Source organism: Peromyscus californicus, unplaced genomic scaffold (genome assembly GCF_007827085.1).
Source record: "Peromyscus californicus insignis strain IS unplaced genomic scaffold, ASM782708v3 Scaffold_21__1_contigs__length_65335640, whole genome shotgun sequence".
NCBI lineage: Eukaryota > Metazoa > Chordata > Mammalia > Rodentia > Cricetidae > Peromyscus > Peromyscus californicus.
Genome location: NW_026294514.1, coordinates 63,349,228 through 63,371,796, shown reverse-complemented (window position 1 = coordinate 63,371,796; position 22,569 = coordinate 63,349,228). Strand labels below are relative to the sequence as shown.

The 22,569-nt window shown below is 47.5% G+C and overlaps 1 protein-coding gene and 1 long non-coding RNA gene across 8 annotated transcripts; one reads left to right on the top strand and one right to left on the bottom strand.

Annotated features, from left to right (window-relative positions):
- Window positions 1–1,682: 1,682 nt before the first annotated feature.
- On the bottom strand, window positions 1,683–8,195 carry LOC128117963 (uncharacterized). 2 transcript variants are annotated; one of them, XR_008220963.1, is made up of 4 exons: window positions 8,082–8,195; window positions 7,458–7,560; window positions 2,956–3,119; window positions 1,683–2,326 (listed from the first exon to the last, which is right to left on the bottom strand). It is a non-coding gene; the product is annotated as an uncharacterized LOC128117963 (long non-coding RNA). The 2 variants fall into 2 exon arrangements; XR_008220962.1 differs by having other exon boundaries at window positions 7,987–8,099.
- On the top strand, window positions 3,113–20,783 carry Spata3 (spermatogenesis associated 3). 6 transcript variants are annotated; one of them, XR_008220961.1, is made up of 4 exons: window positions 3,113–5,082; window positions 14,917–15,060; window positions 15,435–15,636; window positions 18,075–20,783. XR_008220961.1 is itself a non-coding variant. In XM_052750544.1 (4 exons), exons 1-3 carry the CDS (start codon window positions 8,464–8,466, stop codon window positions 15,020–15,022), a joined length of 591 nt encoding a protein of 196 aa, XP_052606504.1. In that variant the 5' UTR covers window positions 8,012–8,463; the 3' UTR covers window positions 15,023–15,060; window positions 18,075–20,783. The 6 variants fall into 6 exon arrangements, 5 of the variants coding, with proteins under 5 accessions (XP_052606502.1, XP_052606503.1, XP_052606504.1 ...); XM_052750544.1 differs by lacking the exons at window positions 3,113–5,082; window positions 15,435–15,636 and adding exons at window positions 8,012–8,773; window positions 12,834–13,008; XM_052750546.1 differs by lacking the exons at window positions 3,113–5,082; window positions 15,435–15,636 and adding exons at window positions 8,012–8,773; window positions 12,837–13,008 and having other exon boundaries at window positions 18,075–19,463.
- Window positions 20,784–22,569: the final 1,786 nt, after the last annotated feature.

The following is a 22,569-nucleotide window of genomic DNA, read 5'->3' as shown; positions in this document are numbered from 1 at the left end:
CAACTCTATACCCTTAACAGTGTTTTCTAATGACCTGGACTTTGAGATATCTGGAGACTGTAGTCTCCCAAGCTCTTCTGTTATCCTCAGCCCAAGAGTCTTTTCTGTTCCTTCCCTGGCTTTACCTCCAGGGATGCCCTTGCTTCTGGCTGTGACATTCCAGGAGACACACCAGCCTCAGTTCACAATACAGAAAAGCCCAGGTGGGGCTGTCCTCAGTCTAATGCCTCAATCTCAGGACTCACACTGTGGGTCTAACCCTTCCCTGGGACTCCCTAGTCGCCAGCTCTGTTATCTTGCATGTTGCCTGGAGCTCAGTTACGCCTTTTAATTGTGACACGGTGGACTATGGTAACCATGGTAACCATGGTGATTACTGTGGGTTCAATCAGTCTCTTCCCTCACTAGATGACAACCTGCACGTGGTGGGAAAACTCAGACCTATCAGGATCTCCCTCACATTTTATGGGATATGCTCAAATTGCTTGCACATAATAGGCATTCAAAAACTTCATGATAAAAAATAAACCCCAGAAAAGGAAAGAGTCTCCCATATCTGGTGTGTGGGGATGGAGTAAGGAATAAAAGTGAGTTTGGGGGTTCTGTGGAGAGAAAGAGGGCTTTGGGTCAGACATACTAACGTGATTCCTTGCTCTGCCATTTTCTGGTTATATGATTTTGTGGTCCCTTCTTATGATATGCCACAACCGCACTGGCTTAAACCAGTGCATCTTTGTGGTTGAATTTAACTCTGAGCTGCAGTCCTCTCTAGAGGCTGGAGAGAATCCATTTCCTTCCCCATTTCCAACTCCTAAAGACTACCCCCAGTCCTTGGACTCTCGGTTCCATTTGATCTTCAAAGCCAATGTTCTGACTTCCCTCTATAGTCCTATTTCCTCGGCCTCTCTTTTGAGGACCCTTGGGATTAGAATAGACCCACCTGGGGGAAATTCAGAATAATCTGCTCTAAAACCATCTGTAACTTTTCATCCCCTTCCTTGGGTAACCTAACATATTCATCACAGGCTAGAATGAGGACATCTGCGAGACCAACAGGTTGGCACATAGAACTATGGCAATGATGGAATCTCACACAGGCTGTATGTTTATAAAATGGAGTTCCTGGCCGGGCAGTGGTGGCGCACGCCTTTAATCCCAGCACTCGGGAGGCAGAGCCAGGTGGATCTCTGTGAGTTCGAGGCCAGCCTGGGCTACCAAGTGAGTCCCAGGAAAGGCGCAAAGCTACACAGAGAGACCCTGTCTCGAAAAACCAAAAAAAAAAAAAAAAAAATGGAGTTCCTACAATAGTTAGTGTAGATTAGGAATAGTAATTGTACTAGTTACCTATTGTTATGTAAATTATAATTACCTCGAACTTAATGAGCTAAACCAATGTCATCTCAGCCCGAATCTGGGGGTCAGAAACCATAGTGCAGCTCAAGTGAGTGGTTCTAGTTGGAGTCTTTCCCAATGTTGCAGACAAGATACATATGAAGGCTCCAGTTCTTTAAGGTTGACTGGGACTGAGCACTTCCAAGATGGTGTGTTTAATAGCTGCTGTAGGAGGCCTCAGTCTCTAACCATATAGACCTCTTCATGGGGCCACAAGAGTGGCATCCCCCTGACATACTGGTCCAAGCAAAAAACAAAATAACAATAACAACAACAAAAAACCCATAAACTACAATAACTTTTGTTTATTTTTTAATATAGCTAAGCATATCATTGTTGTTTAGAATAATTCTGAAATAAGTAAAAATTAACTATAAGGATACTCAATTTTTTTTTATTCAAAAGAATCAGAAAATCCTTTCTCAGGACTGAAGAGATGGTTCAGCAGTTAAGAACACTGGCTGCTCTTGCAGAGGACCCAGGCTAGATTCCCAACTATACCTAGCAATTCACAACCACCTGTAACTGGATTCCAGGGGATCCAGTGCCCTCTTCTGGACTCCACAAGTACTGCACACATATAGTGCATATACAGATAAGCAGGTACACACACATAAATACAATGTTTTTAGTTAAAGACAATTCTTCCTCAAATGTCACATATGCCCATGAGGTACCAGACAAGTGTCTCACATATGATCAAACCCTCTCACTCCCAAGGGTGGAACTGGTACTTAACCAGTCAAGTGGAGGCTTTATTTCCCAACCTGGGTTGTTCATGCAAGATGAACAGAAATGATGCATCCTGGGCCAAAAAAGAGACTGCCTTCCTCTCCTTCCTTTCTAATCCTTCTGCTAGCCAGGAGCTACAGAGCCCAGGACCAGCAGCCCTGAAGGCAGAAAAGAAGGTCCACTGTTGAGTATGGTGAAGGGCCTGCATCAAAGACAACAGAAGAAATAAAGGATTATTTCTAAGTCCTGTGCTTTTAGATCTCTCCATTATATCAACTTAAATGCAACCAAGGAGTTTAAACCCATTAACCCCAATATTCATTACTTAACACTAGCTGATGTGATGGAGCCCTTGTCTTTAATGCCACTTCTTGCCAAAGTCTCCTCCCCTTGCTTAAATGATAGGACCTTAGGGGGACCCTGAGAGCCCTAGGGACCAGTTGACTCTCATCTTCTGCCCACCTCCCAAAAGTCTCACAGAGTCTGGTAGACCTGACACTTCTCTGTTTCTCTGCCACACTGTGGCTTCAGTGTGCCATGGGCTGATGAAGGGGAGTGCCCCACGACAGGCCCGTATAAGGAACCTCTGACAGCTCCAATTGAAGTTGACCTGATGAACAGCTGCGGAGGGGACAAAGCTGTTCAGATCTCCAGAGTCTGAGACCTCTGCTCCTTTCCTAAGCAATCTGCCCCAATTTAGGACTTTTTCTTTTCTTTCTTTTTTTTTCTTGTTTGTTTGTTTTTCGAGACAGGGTTTCTCTGTGTAGTTTTGGTGCCTGTCCTGGATCTTGATCTGTAGACCAGGACGGCCTCAAACTCACAGAGATCCACCTGCCTCTGCCTCCCGAGTGCTGGATTAAAGGAGAGTGCCACCACCGCCCTGCAGGACATTTTCATACAAACTGGATTAGAAAGCAAAGGTCACAACCTAGGTGAGGCTTCCTGCTGCCGTGGAGATCTCAGTCTCAGACTGCGTCACTCCTTCACCCAGCTCCCTAGAGAAAGACCAGCTCGTTGAGTTGGTGGTGGTGCCTTTCAGATTTGCTCAGTTAAACGGAAGGGACTTGGAGTCTGGCTGTGGAGGGTAGCTGAGTGTCTTTTAAGGTTAGCCCTTCTGGCTTTGCCTGGACTTGCCTTGGGGCTTTGGAATTTTTAGTGGGATTTCAGCTCAGGGTTTTCTGGCTATCAGCTTACCTTGTGTATGTATGTATGTATGTATATGTTTATATATAAACTTTTTTTCCTCCAAGACAGGGTTTCTCTGTATAACAGCCCTAGCTGTGCTGGAACTCACTTTGTAAACCAGATTGGCTTCGAACTTACAGAGATCCAGCCATCCGAGTGCTGGGATCAAAGGTGTGCACCACCACCGCCCCCTTGTTGTTTTTTTGTTTGTTTGTTTGTTTGTTTGTTTGTTTCGAGACAGGGTTTCTCTGTGTAGCTTTGCGCCTTTCCTGGAACTCACTGGGTAGCCCAGGCTGGCCTCGAACTCACAGAGATCCACCTGGCTCTGCCTCCCGAGTGCTGAATTAAAGGAGTGTGCCACCACCGCCTGGCCTGTTTTTACTTTTATATTTAAAAAAATAGCCGGGCGGTGGTGGCACACGCCTTTAATCCCAGCACTCAGGAGTCAGAAGCAGGCAGATCTCTGTGAGTTCGAGGCCAGCCTGGTCTACAGAGTGAGTTCCAGGATAGGCTCCAAAGCTACACAGAGAAACCCTGTCTCGAAGAAAAAAAATTCAAGGCTCGTTTTTACAGGAAAATTATCAAAAGGAACAAATTACCCAACTACCAGGATCCCAATCTCTGTGGTTGTTGTGTGCAGACCTCATCCGGTCCTTAAAATGTCCATCTACCGTCTAAAAAGATGTGCCTTTTGAATTCACACACACACACACACACACACACACACACACACACACACACACACACACTCTGCCCCAAGGTCATCATGTATTATCCCAGCTTCCAATATCAGTTTTCCTATGTTGGAAGATTCTCAAGGAATAGTGAGTGGGATAGAGGCCTTTGGCTGCCTGCGGCAGGAGGCTGTAAGACCGAGGGGTATTATGACATGCTCCAAGGGAAAGACAGTTTTCCCTTTGGCCAACCAAGGCTCCCGCCCATTGGGGCAAGGGAGCCGGACCGACATGGAACAGAGGCCTGGGGAGCAGCCCTCAAGGGCCCAGAAGAAGAAAGTTGAGGCTCAGCCGGAGACCCTAAGTCAGACTGTCTCGGGCCGCGGTCGGGTGCTGCTAATAAGAGAGTTCTTGAAGCAGGAAGAGAGCTACACGACCCTGCAGAACTTTCCGGGTCAGCCTCCGAAGGATCCGAACGCTGAGCCCACCTGCAGCCAAGCAACAGACTGCCAACGTAGGTCCAGCAGTGCCAGGCGGGGACTCAAGCGTACCGGCGACTGCTTGGCAGACAGCCCCGAAGCCCCGGCCACCAAGTCCAAGTGCCTGGCGGAGAAGTCGGAGAGGGCGGAGAAGCCGGAGAAGCTGGAGAAGCAGCAACTCTCGGATCTCAAGGAAAAGGACTTGCCCGATTGCGAGGCGCCTCGAGCTCTACCCGAGGCCCCCAGCTCGGAGACGGCAGAGATCGCCGAACTAGGCTCGGAGCCTGGCAAGCAGCTGCTCCTGGTGCTGTGCCACGCGTCCGCGCTGGGCACGCAGCTGCCTCGGTTGCAGCTGCTCCTGCAGCAGGTGCGCATCCAGGACCGCCGCCCGCCAGCCGCGCTCGTCGGAATCCTGGTGCATCCGCGGCCGGATGAGGAGGCAGAGTCGCGCCGCCGTCTGGAGGAACTGCTCTGCAGCGTCTTCGCTTCAGAGAACCCAGGGGTCGAGGTGCACACAGCAGTGTTCTGTCCCAGCCGCTCCCAGGGTGTCCTGGATGTCCAGCGCGCTGCCAGTCAAGCGCACATGGACACCCTAGTGGATCGCCAGACCCAGACGGATGGTGAGGGGCCCGAGGGTGGAGACTGGGACTATTGTTCCCCTGAGAAGCGAGCAAATCCCTGACCTACTCCTTGTGTTGGCGTCTGCAGAAGTGTGGGGGTACAATTTGAATGGTAATGAGCCAGCGTCCTTTTCCCAAGATGTGCGGGCTGGGACAATCTGAAAGGGCTCAAGTTAACCCAAAGGGTTACCTCTCCCACCCATCTGCCCTGCCCACAGTTTAGGAGAAGTCATGCTTTTTTAACATCCTGATGGGGTGTTGTAGGACCTATAATAGCCCACCCTCTCCTCTCCAAATTCACTGATCGATGCCCTTCCTGGTTCTTTAGTGAGCTACTTATCTCCTGTTACTCCTCCAGGGGATAAAAAAAAAAAGTCAATAAAACAGCCTATTAGGAGCCAGTCAACTGTGCAAAGGGTTCTCACCTCCAGGCTTCACAGCAGCTCTCTAAGGCTGGGACTTCGGGAGAGCAATTTTACCCAAACCCCTAAGTCCTTCCCTGTGGCCCTGGGGGCTAATTTGTGGCCTAGGGTCCTTGAGCAGTAGGATCTTAACGTGAGCTCCAGCACTTTCTGTTTCCAGAAGCTCCTTTCAGGGACAGCAGAGATCAGAAAAAATGTTCTGAGCACAGGAGCCTCAGTGCCGCCTTAGAGTCTGCCACCTTTCAGCGAGTGGCCTAGCTCCCTCTCTTTAGACCCATCACCCTCGCACATGACATGCAAGGATGAAAGACTGCTTGAGACCAGATTCAGCACAAAGAGGCTAGCTTCCGGATACACGGTGACACATTCATTCTAGTGTCCAGACAGAACACACTGAAAGGCCAGAACCTCAGGGACAGTTGAGGGGGAGGGTATTATCACTTTCAAGACCTTGTAACCTCACTACCTATCCCCCAACCTTTTAAACTTATTCTTTTCCTAAATAGCTGCTGACATGATTATGTTTCACATGGATAGTTTCACATGGTCGGCGCTCCTGGTTAAGAAAAGCCCCCGCTGATGGGCCATTCCGGCTGTGACCCTCAGCAGGAACTACAAAAATCCTAGTCCATCTTTGGCAACAGCCTCTTAGCAGTAAAAGCTCTCTGTCTCTGCCTAGTAGGACTGTGCTCAGTCCTTATGCTCGCTCTCTCTCTCAATTTAGACAGCTTGCTAAATCCTGCTGGCTGTCCTTGCCCAGTTCTGGGGGTTGGGGAAATGAACGCTAAGACAAAGCTAGAACAAGGCTAGTGCCCTGTGACTGCTCTGTAGAGGAGCCAGGCTCTTGGCGGGGAACCCCCACAAAGACTTCTCCCAGCTTCTGAACCACATATTTCCTTCTTAATGGTAGAAGCACTCCTCAGTCTGTATTCTGTCATCTGTCTCCCAGGAACACAGTCTGTGTGTCCCGTGACCTGTGGCCTCTCTTTAGGTGAAATGGAATAGCTATTTCATGGCTATTAGGACATTCTCCCCATATATGTATGTCCCTGCCCCCATCTGACTGTTTAAACCAGTTCTCAACCAGAAATAATGTTACCACCTCCTCAAAGCTCTGGCAGTATTTAGCCACAATCTGGAGATGTTTTTAGTTATCCTGATGGGGTGCTGACCAGTCAAGGCCAGAGAGGCTGCAGAGGTTCCTATGACACACAGCACAGTCTCCTGCAGGAGACGTGATCCAACGCATAGCATCAATCACGTCGGAGACTGAGAAACTGGCTTAAGCCAGGTTAAGCTCCTCCAGCAACGTCTTTCAGTGACTGAAAAGGCAATTTAGCCAAGATGCGCATCATTCAGACTTCCAGTCTCTCTGATTCTAAATGGCATCCCCTCAACTGGTCCATTGCTCTGGCCCTCAAGAAACTGCCCACTGGACCCCCTTACTCCAAAACAACCAAACAAACCTCGATGCCACTGATCTGAGCTTTAAACTTCCAATTCTCCATACCTTTCTTCAATCTTCTCATTCAAGGAACTTTTTTTTTCCAGTTCATTAATTTCAAAGCCTGTATAATCTGATTCCCTACTGCTCTCTGGAGTCACAAAGAAAAAGAACCCTTAATTGAAATTTAGTCCTGAGTGTGCTGACAAGCAGCCGGGGTGGGGAGGTATTATGTATGTAATTTAACTTTTCTGAACCGCAGTATCCTTTTTAGCAAAACAAAAATGTTAAATAATAATAATGATGATGATATAATTGGTAAAGTCTTTGCTGGCTCTAGAAGCCTGAAAACAGGTGGTCTCATTTCACTGCTGATGTCTAGTCTGGCCGTTGTGTGGGGCTGCTATGGGACATTTTTGGCTTGCTAGCTCTCCTCTGACCTTGTGTCATGCCCCCCCAAACAGTTGTGGGACTCTGACTAGGGCGGGTTACTTACCCACCCAGCTTACCTAGTTCATGGGAGGAAACTCTGTCTCTTGCTGGGAGCACATTTTTCTGTCGTCGTGTGTGACATTTAGGCTGTATTTTCAAAATGCCTTTCACTCTTCCACCCTAAAACGAGAGACACATTGTTGATTTCCAGGAAGATTCATAGTCTATTGGACCCAACCAGTGTCTTGGGAGGTAGTAAGTCTGTTTCACCGAGGTAACAGTGAAATTATTCGTTTTCTGAGAGCTGGCTTAAGGTAGAATTCTTGGCCAAATTCAAGGGTTCATATAAAAGTTCTCTCTCTCTCTCTCTCTCTCTCTCTCTGTCTCTGTCTCTGTCTCTGTCTCTCTCTCTCTCTCTCTCTCTCTCTCTCTCTCTCTCTCTCTCTCTCTCTCTCACACACACACACACACACACACACACACACGCACCCACAATCCCCTCCCACGACGAAGAGGAAGAATTTCAGGGATGACAGAGGCAGTGGGCTGTGGGAGGTAAAGTTCTAAAAGAAGCCAAATCTTCAGGAAAGTTCCCTAAAAACTTACTAAATATATGGCGACCAGAGATGCTTGTGTTTGGGGATAGACATGTGGAAACCAGTAACAGAGCTGAGAATCCTATCGAATAAAAGATAGCTCACATGGACCCAGGAACACGCAGTTGGAAAGGTGCCCGAAATGGGTGTTCTGGTCACAGAATCAAGGGGATCCGGTGGTCATAGGCCCAGAGACTGTCTTAATCAGGCCACGAAGAGATAGGGCAGCTGCTGCCCCCTACCTGTTCCAGCGGGAAGCCCTGGAAGAGGAAAGATGCTACAAGCGAAGACTATGCCAGAGCCCTTAGCCATGGGATCCACCCCAGCTTTTGTGACCTCACAGGAGGTATGGGTGACTCTTGTCTGTGGGACCTTGCTGTAATCAAAGACCAGAGCGACACCCATAAGGGAGACGGCCTCCCTAGGGAGGGAGCCAGGGAATTCACAGCTCCATGTAGCTCCACGGTGTTAGTCTAGAAGGACCACCATGAAGAAGGTCAAAAAGAAAAAGTCTGATTCCAGGCGCCGCCGGGATTCCGTGTCACCGCAGGCTAGCTCCGACTCCTCACAGCAGCACAGCTCAGAAACCCCGCCATCATGTCCGGAGCCCGCCTCGCCGCCGCCGCCGCCGCCGCCGCCGCCTTGCCCGGAGTTCACCCCGCCACAAGTGAACCCCGAGCCTATACCGCAGCAGCCTATATCCCAAGTTCTCCAAGTCGAGGAACCCCGTGCCTCAGCTCCGTGCCTGATGCCTTCAAAGACTGAACCCAAAGCATCCTTCCCCTCCGGGAAATCAGGTGGGCAGACTTCCTGTTTAAGTAGTTCTAGCCTTCTTGCTGATAGGGTCCCAGACCCACCGGAGGCGGGTTCTTGTACGGTGACCGTGTACGGTTAGTATGTTACCTGAGGCCATGTTTAGGAAGTATGAAGGGGAGTTACTACCAGAGAGACCAGGATTCCTGGGTTTGTCATTCCATACATCCCAGGTCTCACTGGGAACAGCCATGAATACATAATAACATTTAACTCGGCTCTATGGTCAGACTCTCATTGGGAGTCAGTCGGCAGCTGTTTGGAAATTAAAAGCAAATACAGTCTAGAAGAAGCGAGGCAGTCACATGTCTTATGACTACTTTTTTTGTCTGGCTGTTCTCATGAGAGACCTGACTAGTCCAAAGAAGATAGTCCAGGATGATGGGGGTGGGGTGGCTGCGTGACGGTTTTGGAGAGAAGGGGGGTTTTGTTTGTCAGGTGGAAGATGAGAGCAGAGTTTTTTCCCATGTTGTCTCAAGAGGTCTGACCTTGGCCCTACAGAGAAGAAAGTCAAATGAAATACAGGGTCCCTGGCTAAATTCTGGCTTCAGATAAACCACAAATAATGTTATAATTGTTAGTATGTGTTCCAAATAAGAATCCTGTATTTCTGTTTGCTAAGTTCTCAACCTTTTCCATAGAAGTTACTAGAAAAGGATCTGCTCAACGTGTAAAACAAACAACAGCAAAACCGAAACAAAACAAAAAACCCACTTTGTAGCCATCAGCTCTGTTTAAAATTAAGTGGCTGGCTATCAAAAATTGGTCTCCATCTTCCTGGATAGCCAATGAGAGGCAAAACTTTGGACAGTATTAAGGGGACTCAGGTGGAGTTGGAGATTGGGATGCTTCAGACTGCTAAGGATAACGGAGAGAGTCAACCAAACTGCTGACCATTCTTTGGGTACCTAGCACTCATGCTCAGCCATCTAAGTTAATAATATTATCTGATAGTACTACAGGGGAGGTGCTGTTCCTCTGTCCATTTTATAGATGAGGAAACCAGGGTTCAAATTAGCCAACACATCCTGGAGCAGCCATTGGTACTGTTAAAAGGGGAACTTCAGTCTACTCTGATTCCAGAATCCTAACCCTTAACCACAGCTGGTCTTGCAATTCCAAGAAGCCAGCTGGTCTCTCAAGGAGGAGGACGCCTTTCTCCGACCTTCCCTTGAGCCATGACCAAGTGCTCTATGTCCTTGAGCAGGCCACACTCTCTGGGTCACAGCGATCCTAAGACAGTCTGAGTAGAAAACAAATGTGGACACAAGCGAATGAACGCTCTAAATCCCAGGAACTGCCAGGACACCGGTACCTCTGTGACTGAGCAACAACCTGTCCTTGACATGTGGTAGTTGTATATAACGTGAGCATCAACCCTGGAGACAAACATTTCTGGATGATAGCCTCAGAACCCACATCAGCAGAAGGTAAAACTGTCCTGTATCAGATCTTTTAAATCTTGATTTGGTCGCTTAGATGAAGGGCAAAGCAAGGGGCAAAGAAGTGGCCCACTGAATTTGTTAACTTTCTCCTCACTGTGACCGAATGTCTGCAGTAACTGAAAGGATGAATTATTCATGTTGGCTCACAGCTTTAAGGTTATCCATGCATCAGTGGCAAGAAGCAGCTCACAGTGAATTGCCAGGAAGTGGAGACAGGAAATGGAGTACAGGAAGGACCCAAGGCAAAAACATGCATCTAGTATGTCTTCCTGCTAGGCTCCACCTCCTACCTTTTACCAACTCCCAATAATGCTACATTGTGAATCCATGAAAGAGATTAATCCAGCCAGGCGGTGGTGGCGCACACCTTTAATCCCAGCACTCAGGAGGCAGAGACAGGCAGACCTCTAAGTTCGAGGCCAGCCTGGGCTACAGAGTTCCAGGAAAGGCACAAAGCTACACAGAGAAACCCTGTCTCGGAAAGGGGGGGGGGGAATTGATTAATCCATTCATTAGATCAGAGCCTCCACAGATTTAATTTTTCTCCAGAAACACCTTAATAGACACACCCAGAGGTGTACTTTACAGATAATCTTGGCATTTTCTAATCCAGTCGAGTTGATGACATTCACCATCATGTTCATTGATGTTATAGTGGACACCTCATGTTGCTTCTTAAGGAATCTTCCCCCTCTGAGAAAGAGCAGGAAAGAAGGTTGGAAGTATGGGCTGAAGACTTTTAAACATATGATGTCACTTTCTAATGCAAGCCTTTTTAATGCAAAACATTGTGGCTCGAAGCAATACCAGTTCTCCGTTAGGGTGACATCGTAAAAACAATGGACAAAAACAAGTTGGAGACTTAGAATTTAGAATATACAGTTAGTAGAAATGTAAAGTGGGATGACCACTGTGGGAAACAATCTGGAAGTTTCTCAGGAAAACGTCAAGTTAACACGTGACTCATTCATTAAAAACACACCCACGCAGAAACCTATATGTGAACATTCTAACAGCGCTGTTCATAATAACTAAATGCTGGGAACAACCCAGTGTCCACCAGGTAATGAATGGATAAGCTAATGTGGTATAAAATACCAGAATATAATGAAACAGTACTTGTCAAGAAAAAAAGTGGCATGGTTTACGGATAATAGCTACAACACAGATGAACCTAAAAAATATTAGTCTGGTTGAAGAAGCTAATCCTCCCAAGAGCTAACATATATCATGATTTCATTTGCAAAATGCCCAGACTAGATTAATCTATTGCCATGGATAGGAAGGAGAGAGATGTGGATGTCTGATGACGAGGTAAGGTTTCTTCTTCAAGAGATGGAGGTGTTGTCGCCAAGCTACAGAGTTGTGGTGGTCACACAACTTCACAAACATACTAAAGCCACCTAGCACATTAATAGTTAATTTAAGGCCTTTGAGAATTATATCTCAATTTCAACTTTTTAAGCTGAAAAAATACCCCAAAGTGTTGTTTGTAGAATCCCTGCTTTCCCCATTTCAAGAAAAGCATGTGTTCCATAGATAGTCTAAGCAGTGAGTGTGCTGAACTTGCTGACTGACCAACCAGCATTATGGCACTTAAGACTGAAGCCCTTGTCAAACCCAGTTGGAATTATCCACCAAAAAAATGGCTTGGCCAGAAACAAAGGGTACCATCTCTCAGTTCTGCTGTCAGGTCCCAAAAGAGCACAGAAATGGTAGAAGAAACACGTGATGTTTGTTGTCAGGGTGAACTGGTACCCACTACATACATGGAACGTGGCAGCACCAACTCCAGGACTCTCGCTGAAGCCCCTCACGGGCAGTGCCGTCACCTGCTTGCATCACTTCCTGCCGGTTCCATGGAGGATTTTCACTGACTTAAAAGTTAAAAAGGCAGGATCTCTGAGACCAGCCTGTTCTACAGAGCAAATTCCAAGACAGCCAGGGTTACACAGAGAAACCCTGTCTTGAACCCGGTAGCGGTGGTACAAGCCTTTAATCCCAGCACTCGGGAGGCAGAGCTAGGAGGATCTCTATGAGTTTGAGGCCAGCCTGGTCTACAGAGCGAGAGCCAGGACAGGCACCAAAATTACACAGAGAAACCCTGTTTAAAAAAAAAAAAAAGAAAGAAAGAAAAGAAAAGAAAAAGAAAGAAAGAAAAGAAGAAAAACCCTGAGGTCTGCTTCTGTAAAGTACTTGCTGTATTCTTTGAGCCTCAGATTCCTTATCTGAAAAATGAAACCAGCAGCGTTCCATGTCACAGGATTTCTGTCGCAGTTAGACATGAATAACAACAGGGAGCACGATACAGGTGTAAGCAGTCACCTTTCGCTGTAATTCTTCCCAAGTAACACCAGTCTACACCCCACGCATTCTCCCAAGCGACTAGTCTCTCCTTGTGTTTGAAGGGTGGCACTGTAGGAGAGTGGCCTTCATGAGGCTTTCAACCTCACATCTTTGACAATGTCTTTTAAAAGCCTAGGGTTTGTTTTGGTAACACGGCAGCTGCCACGGGTGACTTCTAGAATTGCCCTGAGACTGTGTCCCACCCCCGGGAACCAAGTGCAGCCTGCCCTCATCTCTCCCCTTCTCTGCCCAGCAGTGCCTATGACCTGTGTGGCTCCACGCTCCTGCTCCTGTGCAGCCTGCCCTGGCAGCTCCGCTTGCTGGCGTCGTCTGGGGCTGTGCCACAGCCGCATCTTCGATGTTCTTCTGCCTCGGGACTGGCAAGCCATACCAGGGAGACAATTCCCAAACCTCCTCACCTTCTACAGGTTCCTGAGCCAGTGGGAGGGCTAGAGCCTTGAGTGTGCAGTTCCCAGGGCCAGGCACTGTCCTCAGACCTTATTAGCAATCGTGTAATAAATTCCTCCAAAAACCATAAGTCTTTCCAAAGGAAAGCCTTTCCCTCTAAATAACCAATTCTGCTTGGGTGGGCAGACTCTTGTGGTACCTTTCTCTTTTCCACCGAAGCCCTCATTCCTGAGAGTACCCTCCCACCTAGCCCATTATAAACTCCAGTCACCTGGGAGCTTTGTAATTACACATCAGTTGACCACTCACTTCCTTTTTTGTCTCATAGCATACACAGGGAGCATTTACTTATTACACCACATGTGAATTATCCCTGGAACTCATTGATAAACCTGATTATAACTCATAAGCCCCTTCTGCTAGTAATAGCAAAACCTGTCCCATTCAGAATATGTTACACTGCTACCCTAAGTATTCATAAGGACCATGTATTCCAGACTGGTCTGTTATTGGCAACCCCTCCTCCATCATGGCATCACCCAGTCTTTACTCTGCTGTTCCTCTTCCACAAAGACACCAGAAGAAATGTATCTAACCACTGTCACTCATGTGAAGTCCATGTTAAAAACAGACTGAAGACGGCCTCATTCTTGCGGGACTTCTGGGTTATGTGTTGGGGCTAGGAGAGGGGCCTCTACCCCCCTTGTACTCAAGACCTCACAAAAACCCCTAGAAGAGGTTCTTCCACTTGGAGGTCTCACGTCCTACATCAGGAGCACAGCTCACTGTCCCATCCACCTCCTCTTCTACCCTTTCCAGTTCCCTCTCTTGCAGAATATGAAAGAGAAAAAAAAAAACCCACACAGATACAGAGCTGATCTCGGGGAATAAGACATGCCTGGAGTCAGAGATACCATCTAGTCAGTCCCACCCAGGAAGAGTCTGCCCCCCACTCACCCACACAGTGTGTCCACTCACCTGCTGCCACGTTGCACTGAGAGCTCCCATGGGTGGAAGATCACAACCTGCTCTGGTAGGATTTAGGTGCCCTGAGGGACAAACACCTAGAGATCTTCACCTTCTCATGTGTTCATCTGGGGGAGCTAGCCAAGATGCATGCATTTAGAAACCTCTTCCCCAAACAGGAAGTGTTGGCTACAGGAGGGCTTCTGGGAGTTTCAGAGCAAGGCAGCGCCATGTCAGGGCCCACCGCATTATGTGCCCAGTGTAGGAGCCAACTCGAAAAGCATCCTGGGATCTTCTACGGCTTAAGATGAAGAGGAGGGGTGTTTTAAGCTGTAGGGGGGGCCAAAAACAGGGTTCAGACTTAGGAAAGAGGCATGAACCCCATGGCCAGGGCAAGACTTGTGGTTTTTATTTCTTTTCCCATGGGAGCCCCTGCTTCCACAGTCTTTACCTTCTCAAAGGACTTAAAACAGGCATTCACGTTAGACAAGAACCCCCACTCTAGTGGAACAGGCATTCACGTTAGACAAGAACCCCTGATTTAGTGGAACAGGCATTCACATTAGACAAGAACCCCTGATTTAGTGGAACAGGCATTCACGTTAGACAAGAACTGATATGCAATTTCCTGATCTCTAAACATCTCTGGAAGGCCTCAGAGAGTTGTTGTGAAGCTTCAAGAGGACTTTGAGTGGGAGGTGTCTGGTACAAGGCCTGGCACATTGTGGTCTGGACCACCCTCGTACTCTGTTCCCCCTTTAGGCATCAGGCCTAGGCCAGCCCACCCTCATGCCCCAGGGGTATTGTTGGAAGCTTTGTTGGAAGGGGTGGGGACATCCTTTAGGATACCCTTTCCTTCCTTGCGGAGGAAGATCAGGAGGGGACCCTGTAAGATCCAGTCTCCTTCCAGTACACAGACATAAATTTTTCTCCCCAAACCCCCCTTTCTGTTTGCTTTATAGAAAACCTTCAAGGAAACACTGTACTCCCCGTAACTCACGTACTTCAAGCTCTCGGAACTGTTGCTGTGGCTCTGGGGGCCCTGGGAGCTGCCTACTTCATCGCTGAATCCTTCTGAACTGGACCCCAGGCCAACAGTCCGGCAGGTATGTATGAAGATCGCCTTATCCCTTTTCTCTAGATAGAAATATCTCAAAGTGGACTAGGCCTTCAGCCAGTCAGGGCAAGCTCATGATCTAGACGACTCTTTCCTGCCTCAAGATGGTCTGCCATGGCTCTTTCAGGAGACCTTTCATTAGAACCATCAGGACAAAGCTAACCTCCTCCCTTGTCCCCTGACCTGCTATGGCTTCCCTAGTCCTGGATGGGAGGAAGTAGGATGGGAGGGTAGAGGTTGCTCACTATCTCGGAGCCTTTCTCAGAACTTCTAAGAAAGCTGGTTACCCTTCTCATCATCTCCTTGGTGGCTTGGCTCCCCTGGTGTACCCTCAACTCCAGTGACCGTTTCCACTCACACCAGTGTCCTCCAGCCTGTTCCACGTGGTTCTTTGGAATGTGTGTGATCTCTCCCACTCCTTACTTATAACGCACCATCTCTGCATGTGAGGATGTCTTCAGTCACCTCTTTCACCTGAGCCCCCTTGAGCCCCAGAAGCAGAGCCAGAAACAAGGATTGGGTGCACCTGATGCCTTGAGGAAGTACTCTCAGGAGAAAAGCCGGGGTGAGTGGGGGGGAGGCAAGAGTAAGAAGGGAAGGGGAAGGGAGGCTCCACCTGGCTCCACAGAGTCCCAGGATGTCATTTGTACAGCAGAGCCACCCCTTCAGGAGACACGAGGTCCCCTTATGTCCCTGTGTCACGTCATCATATGTGACCATGGGTGTAGGGAGGAAATTCGGGTCTTGGTGGGAAAAGCAACTTCTCAGGCGGGGGCCAGTCACTGGAGGAGGGGTAGGTCTAGGTCAGCAGCAGCCAAATTCTACCATTCAAAAAGCCAATGCATCTGCTGCGAAGGGAGCTGGGGAAGGTGATCACCAAGAGCACTCACAGTCATCCCAACAGCTAGGTCTTGTTCAGTGAATGCTTAAAAAGTGGTGGCTGAGGAAGGGAGTGAGAGCCGAGACATTTTGGCCGACCCCTTAGCCCTCCATCTTCCCTGGGAGTGGACAGGTGATGATTATAGTCAAACATAGGTCTGGGAACCAATGCTTAAAACATATAAACATCCAAATCCTGCAAATACTCCAGTGAGAGTGTAAACTCTTTTATGGAGCTCCTGATGTCTATTCAACGATCATCTAATACTAATTAAAATATTAAACCACCTGACCTCCAGGAAATACCACAGCACTTAAGAGCCTTGGCTTCCCTCTTCTTGGACTTGCTGGGAGTGAGGAGGTGTCTGTAGGAGAGAGCTGGTGGCTGTTGTGTCCTGTTATCATATCAGCTCGGTGTCTGAGAAGATTCTGGCTTTGGAGTTAACTTGACAATCTCTAGTCTAGACTGTGCCGCCTGGACTCAGTGTTAGAAACATGTTCTTAACTTCTCTGTCCATGTCATCTCTGGTGGAGAGTAACAGCTCTCTCTGAAGACAATGGTCATGAGGATTCAAAGAGAGAGATTCAGAGGTGTCCTACACAGGGCCACTGCCCAGGGTGGGGCACAGGAAGGATGCAAGCATTTTATCTATGAGATCCCTTGTAGCATCGCCGACTGCTTGAAGTATGGGTTCTGCAAGCCTGCAGGTTTAGGGTTAGATGTCCCTTTGGCATCCAGTGCCTGGAGCCAGGGGCCGGCTCTGACATCTCACTCTCTTCCCATTAAGTAGAAATAATACCAGCAGAACCCTCTTGTTGGGAAGATTGAGCTTTAAACATTAGTGATGGAGAGATGTCTCAGCAGTGAAGTACTTGCCTTGCAAGCATGAGGACGTGAGTTCAGACCCCCAGCACCCGTACAAAAAGCAGGAACCAGCAGCGTGACCCCAAGGCTGGAGAGCTAAGGCAGGAGGATTCTTGGGCCTTCCTGGGCAGCCAGTCTAGCCAGCCAGTGAACTCCAGTGAGAGACTACACCTTGTCTCAAAAGTAAGGTGGGGAGCAAGTGAGGAAGACATCTTGTTGACCTCTAGCTTCCATACATCTATGTATCAATCAGTACACATATGCAGAGACAGACTGGGGGGGAGGGGAGAGAAGAGAGAGGGAAAGAGAGACTGTGCTGCTGCAAAACGGCTCACTAGGTCACCTGAGACAAACCAGGATCCTCTGCAAGAACAAGTGCTCTTCATGGCTCAGCCATTTCTCTCCAGACCTTTAATTAGCTTTTGAAGTAACAAGTTCCTGTACGGCATTTTCACATATACTTAATTTGGGTTGATTCTCCCCGACTCCTCCCATCTTCCCACCCTCCCATCCGAATTGTACTCTTCTGTCTGGGAATTGTCCCTTCCACGTCTCTTGTGACCTATCATCCTCCCCACACCCTTACTTAAAGCCTCTTTCTCCTATCTCCTGGGCCCCTTTCTAGCTTCCTGACACCTACTCACACATATTCCCACATACAAATCTGCTTCCTCTTAGAGAAAGATGCTCCCAGAATTTTCCTTCCTAGAGCTTGGTGAACCAACGTCTCCCTCAGCATTTTCCTCAGCTGATAATGAGGCAACAAAAGTAAAAAGTTCCTTTGGGACATTGAATATGGTCAAAGTCAGCACCATAGCCAACCTCTGGGGGAATGAGGCTCCCTCTTCGCTGCCGCGGTCTCTCGAGGAATGGGGAGTTAACAGGGAGGATGCCGACCCTGGCAGAGCCGAGAGGATGCTCTTGGACTTTACTGTCACAGCCTTGGGGTGAGTCAGTGTAGCTGACTTCGATTGGAGAAGGAAACAAGAGGAATGGGAGAGATCCGTGAAGAAGGAAGAGAAGGAAGAAGAAAGAGAGGTGGGAGAGAGAAAAGAAGAAGAGAGAAGGGAGAGGAGGAGGAAGAACAGGAGGAGGATAATAAAAGGAATTTGAATTCTAAAATAATTTACTTTTTTTGCAAAAAGCATTTAGCTGTTGAACCCTCATAGATAAGACTGTAAAAGTTGAAAGCTGTTGAGATAGGTCACGAGGGACTGATTAAGCTAATGGTTCTGTCATTTATTTATTTTTCCTTACAGATCCAGTTTCCATCCAAGGATCTCACTTGTCACCAAAATAGAGAGAGAAAAGTATCTTGTCTCTTTTCTTCATTTTATGTTATTTAATTTATTTATGTATTTAGTTTTTCGAGACAGGATTTCTGTGTAGTTTTGGTGCCTGTCCTGGATCTCGCTCTATAGACCAGGCTGGCCTCGAACTCACAGAGATCCGCCTGGCTCTGCCTCCCAAATGCTGGGATTAAAGGCATGCACCACCGCCACCACCACCACCGCCCGGCTTATTTTTTTATTTTTGAGACAAGGACTTCTATGTAGCCCACATTAGCCTTAAACTCAATATCCTCCTACCTCCTGCAGAATGCTAGGGTTACAGGCGTGTGCTGCCTGCCACACCCAGCTAGAAATCTGTCTTCAGTGTCTTTTGCTCAGAAATATGGAAGTTGGATCCAGCACACTGTCAGGGAGGTAAGTGCCTTTAAGATGTTTAAAGCTGGAGTAGGAACCCACTATTCCTGGTCTTGGCCTCTCTGCACACACTGCACACATTCAACAAGACAATGTGTTTTCACTTTTCTCACTCTAAAAGCAAGAATTGCAAGGCTCAAGTCAATGCCTGATTTAACTAGTCAGCCTCACCTCAGGCCAGTTAGTAGGGGCAGGAGGAATAAGCTAACACAAAGCCTACGTTATGGGAGGCAAGAGCCCTAAACCCAGCAGGGCTGTCTCTGGGAAATAGTCCCTTTTGTGATGGGGTCCTGACCTGCTTACACCCTGTAGCTGCTTCTGGCCAATGCTGGGTGAGCTTTTTCTTCTCTTAGGTAAAATCTTAGTCAACAGAAATCCCAGCAAATGCTCCTGGAAAAGGCAGATATTACAAGGAAAGGAGATGGACAGCACTGGTTACAGTGGCCTCTGCAGGCAGCTGGAGTCAGACTTTGCTGGTGCCACCCTGGAAGATGGCACTACACACCATAAGAATAATCCCACCCAAGAGAAAACTAAGCAGTGAACAGCCACTCCTGTCCTCCATTGATGGAGGCCTACTAGGAGGGAGATGGCTGTACTTCTGTCCTCCTCTGGAGAGGAAACCTGTAGACAGAGAAGAGTAGATGTCAGAGAAAGCTGTGCCCTGTAGATGTAACCAACCATCTTATTAAATAAGAAATACAGAGCCGATTCAGAGAAGAAAGCCAAGAGGTCAGAACTAAGAGCCTTACCCTTCCTGCTTCAGCCAAGAGAACTCTCCAAAAAGGACCTACTTCCTGTGTGTATGTCTTTATATAGTCTAGCTGTTCTGCCTTCTCATTGGTTGTAAACCCAAACACATGACTGCCTCGTCATTGCCTGTCTGTAGAGACTTCCAGGTCTTCTATGGTTGGTATTGAGATTAAAGGTGTGTGTCTCCAATGCTGGCTGTATCTTTTTACACACAGAGATCTACCTAGCTCTGTCTACCAAGTGCTGGGATTAAAGGCATGCGCCACCACCGCCACGCTCTTGCTATGGCTCTAATAGCTCTGACCCCTGGGCAACTTTATTTATTAACATACAATTAAAATCACATTTCAGTACAAATAAAATACCACCATAGTGCCCAAATATTGTGGGGCAGGTAAAGGTGGGCTAAGAAGTTGCTGTTTCTCTAAGAGTTGGCCAAGGGGGAATCTAGCCGGACTGCCCCTGATGAGGCAGGGGACTGATCTTCCTGTAGCAATAGACAGAATTGGATGGGATAGGCCAGGCTGGTTAGTTACTGGGATCCCCAGAACTCTAGAATCTTTGTTTAAGGTGATCTCAGCAAACACCACTAGCTGAAGGAAATGTCCAGGGAACAGAGGTAGCCAGCCCTGGGATTCCCTCCCTGAGCCTATAAAACTTTCTCTGAAAAGTCAGGCTCTTGAAGAATGCATAACAAGAGACACAGAGGGTTGTGCTTCTGCCCTGTGTGGCAGTTTGAGATGAAAAAGCCCACAGATATCAGAAACCTACTGACCCTGCTTCGGCAAGGCCTGACTCCTATGACCGAAGATGAACTCCTCTCCCTGGTGTATTCATTAGACCCCCTTTGTTGTAAATCACTTGGCAAAACCTTGACCCTGGTTAAACACAGCCCTCTGCCCTGCACATAGGCTGTGCAGGCTTATGCAGACACACTTGGAGCTGCTCACCCACACAAGCCAGACTCACATTAGTTGCTCTCTCGCTCTGTTCATTTTCTCAATCTCCCTTAGTGCCTCATGTATCCCAGGCTGGCCATGTCTCCCAGGATGGTCTCATGTATCCCAAATTCCCTATGTAGGAGGAGAACAAATTCCCTGAGAAGACCTTGAACTGATCCTCCTGCCTCCACATCACAGGTGCTAGAATTACAGGAATACACCGCCATGCACAGTTTATACTGTACTAGGGATCAAACCCAGGGCCATGAGCATTCTAGACAATCACTTCAGCAACTGAGATGCATCTCTAGCCCCAGACTTACTTTAAATACCTGATCACAGACTCCAGGTGGGACTGTGAGGGGCTAGGGCTCAAGTCACCCTATATTCCCCATGCATTTATCTGTTGTCCTTAAACCTCCTCCACCTCCTTCCCCCTATCACTAAGACTCTGCCCACAGTACCTCTCTAGTAACTACCCATTACCCTGTCCCTGAGGCACTGACTGATGGGACCATGCTGACCACATACGTGTTCTAGGAACCAAAGTAAATGGACTCAACCATCATGGGTTCTTTTGTCTGGTTGCTTTCATTCAACACAATGTTTTGAATTTATATTTCAGTCCTGTATGTAGCAATAGTTCTCTTTTTATTTCTAAGTGTGTCTCCATTCATCTGCTACTGATAAAGGGTTATTTTCAGGTACAGTTCATAAATAAATTTTTTAATAAAAGCGAAGTTTTCACTTTTTTTAAGACCTAGAAAAGAAATTACTGGGTTCTAAGCATATGTTTAACTCACTTGGTGAGAAATTTTCTGAAGTGTTTGTACCATCTGAGACTCCTCCATCAGAACTGTGTGCGTTCTGGAGGCTCCACACTGCCTAGCCATTTAGTGAGCCAGTGCGTGATACCCCTCTGGACCAACAAAAAACTTTTTACTGACCCGCTGTCTAGATCTGTTATTAAAGAATTGACAGTAAATGTTTAGCTGTGAAAGTGGTTTATAGTCAGGGTTAAAACAGTATATATTCTACATATATTATATATGCTATATATGGTATAAATAGAACACTAGATGGTAGAAATTCAGAGGAAGTTGAAATGGGTGATTGTTGTGGGAACCAGGTGAGGGGTCATTTTTACTTAGGGGTTCATGGCATGGCACTCTGCAGAAGGATTAGTTTAAGCAGAAAGCCATTGAGAAATAGCTCTTTGACCTCTCTGATCTACCTGAAAACAGAGCACAATTTCTGCTGTTACAATGAGATGACCTCACCCCAGGAAGGGTAAACAGTCTTGTCCCTGGAGACAGCTTATAGGGAAACCACCCCACACAAAGCTTGCCTCATCTGCCACTAGTGACCCCACCTTCGTACCCTTCCTTCCACAGTTGGCCACCATACACACTCAGACCTTTTACAACTTCCCTACAAAAGTCGTTTGTGAAGATGCTCTCTAAGTCCTTCCTTGTGTTATTTCTCTGAATGCCCTCATGCGTGCCTCGTTAATAACTTGTTTTTTTCTTGTTAATCTGCCTTTTGTCAGTCTAATTTGGAGGGCACTGTCAACAAACCTAACATGGGTAAATGAAAAAGGATTTTTCCCTCCACATTAGATCTGAATTTTTTCATCCCCAACCCCCAAAATCTATATGTTAAAACCTAAGCCAATCCCCAATATGTCAGTATTAGAAGGTGGGGCCTTTGGAACATGATTAGGTCATGCAGGTGGTGCCCTCATAAATGAGTTTAGTACCTTTATTAAAACAAAAGCACCAGGTGGTGGTGGACAGGCCTTTAATGCCAGCACTCGGGAGGCAGAGCCAGGCGATCTCTGTGAGTTTGAGGCCAACCTGGTCTACAGAGGGAGATCCAGGACAGGCACCAAAACTACACAGAGAAACCCTGTCTCAAAAAACAAAAAAAAAAAAGAAAAGAAAAGAAAAGAAAAGAAAAGAGAAGAAAAGAAAAAGGTCCTGGGGCTGAGGATGTAGCTCAGTTGTGGAGTGTTTGCCTAGTATGTACAAAGAAAGCCCTGGCTTCAATCATTGGCACAACATAGACCTGCAGTCCCAGCACTCTCTAGGTAGAGGCAGAAGGATTAGAAATTCAAGACCATCCTCCACGGCATAGCAAACTCAAGACCAGCCTAGGCCACAGAAGACCCTGTCTCAAACTCAATTGTGCCTCCAAAAAAATTTCTCCTCTGCTCTCATGCCTCACAACACTGAAGACTCCTGAAAACCTCTGTGACCTCAGGAAGAGAGGAGACTTCTCCACACCAGCAAGCAACACTGATGCTGTGGTCAACATCCTTGAGTCTTTCCAATCCAGTTCTGACACAGCCTGCC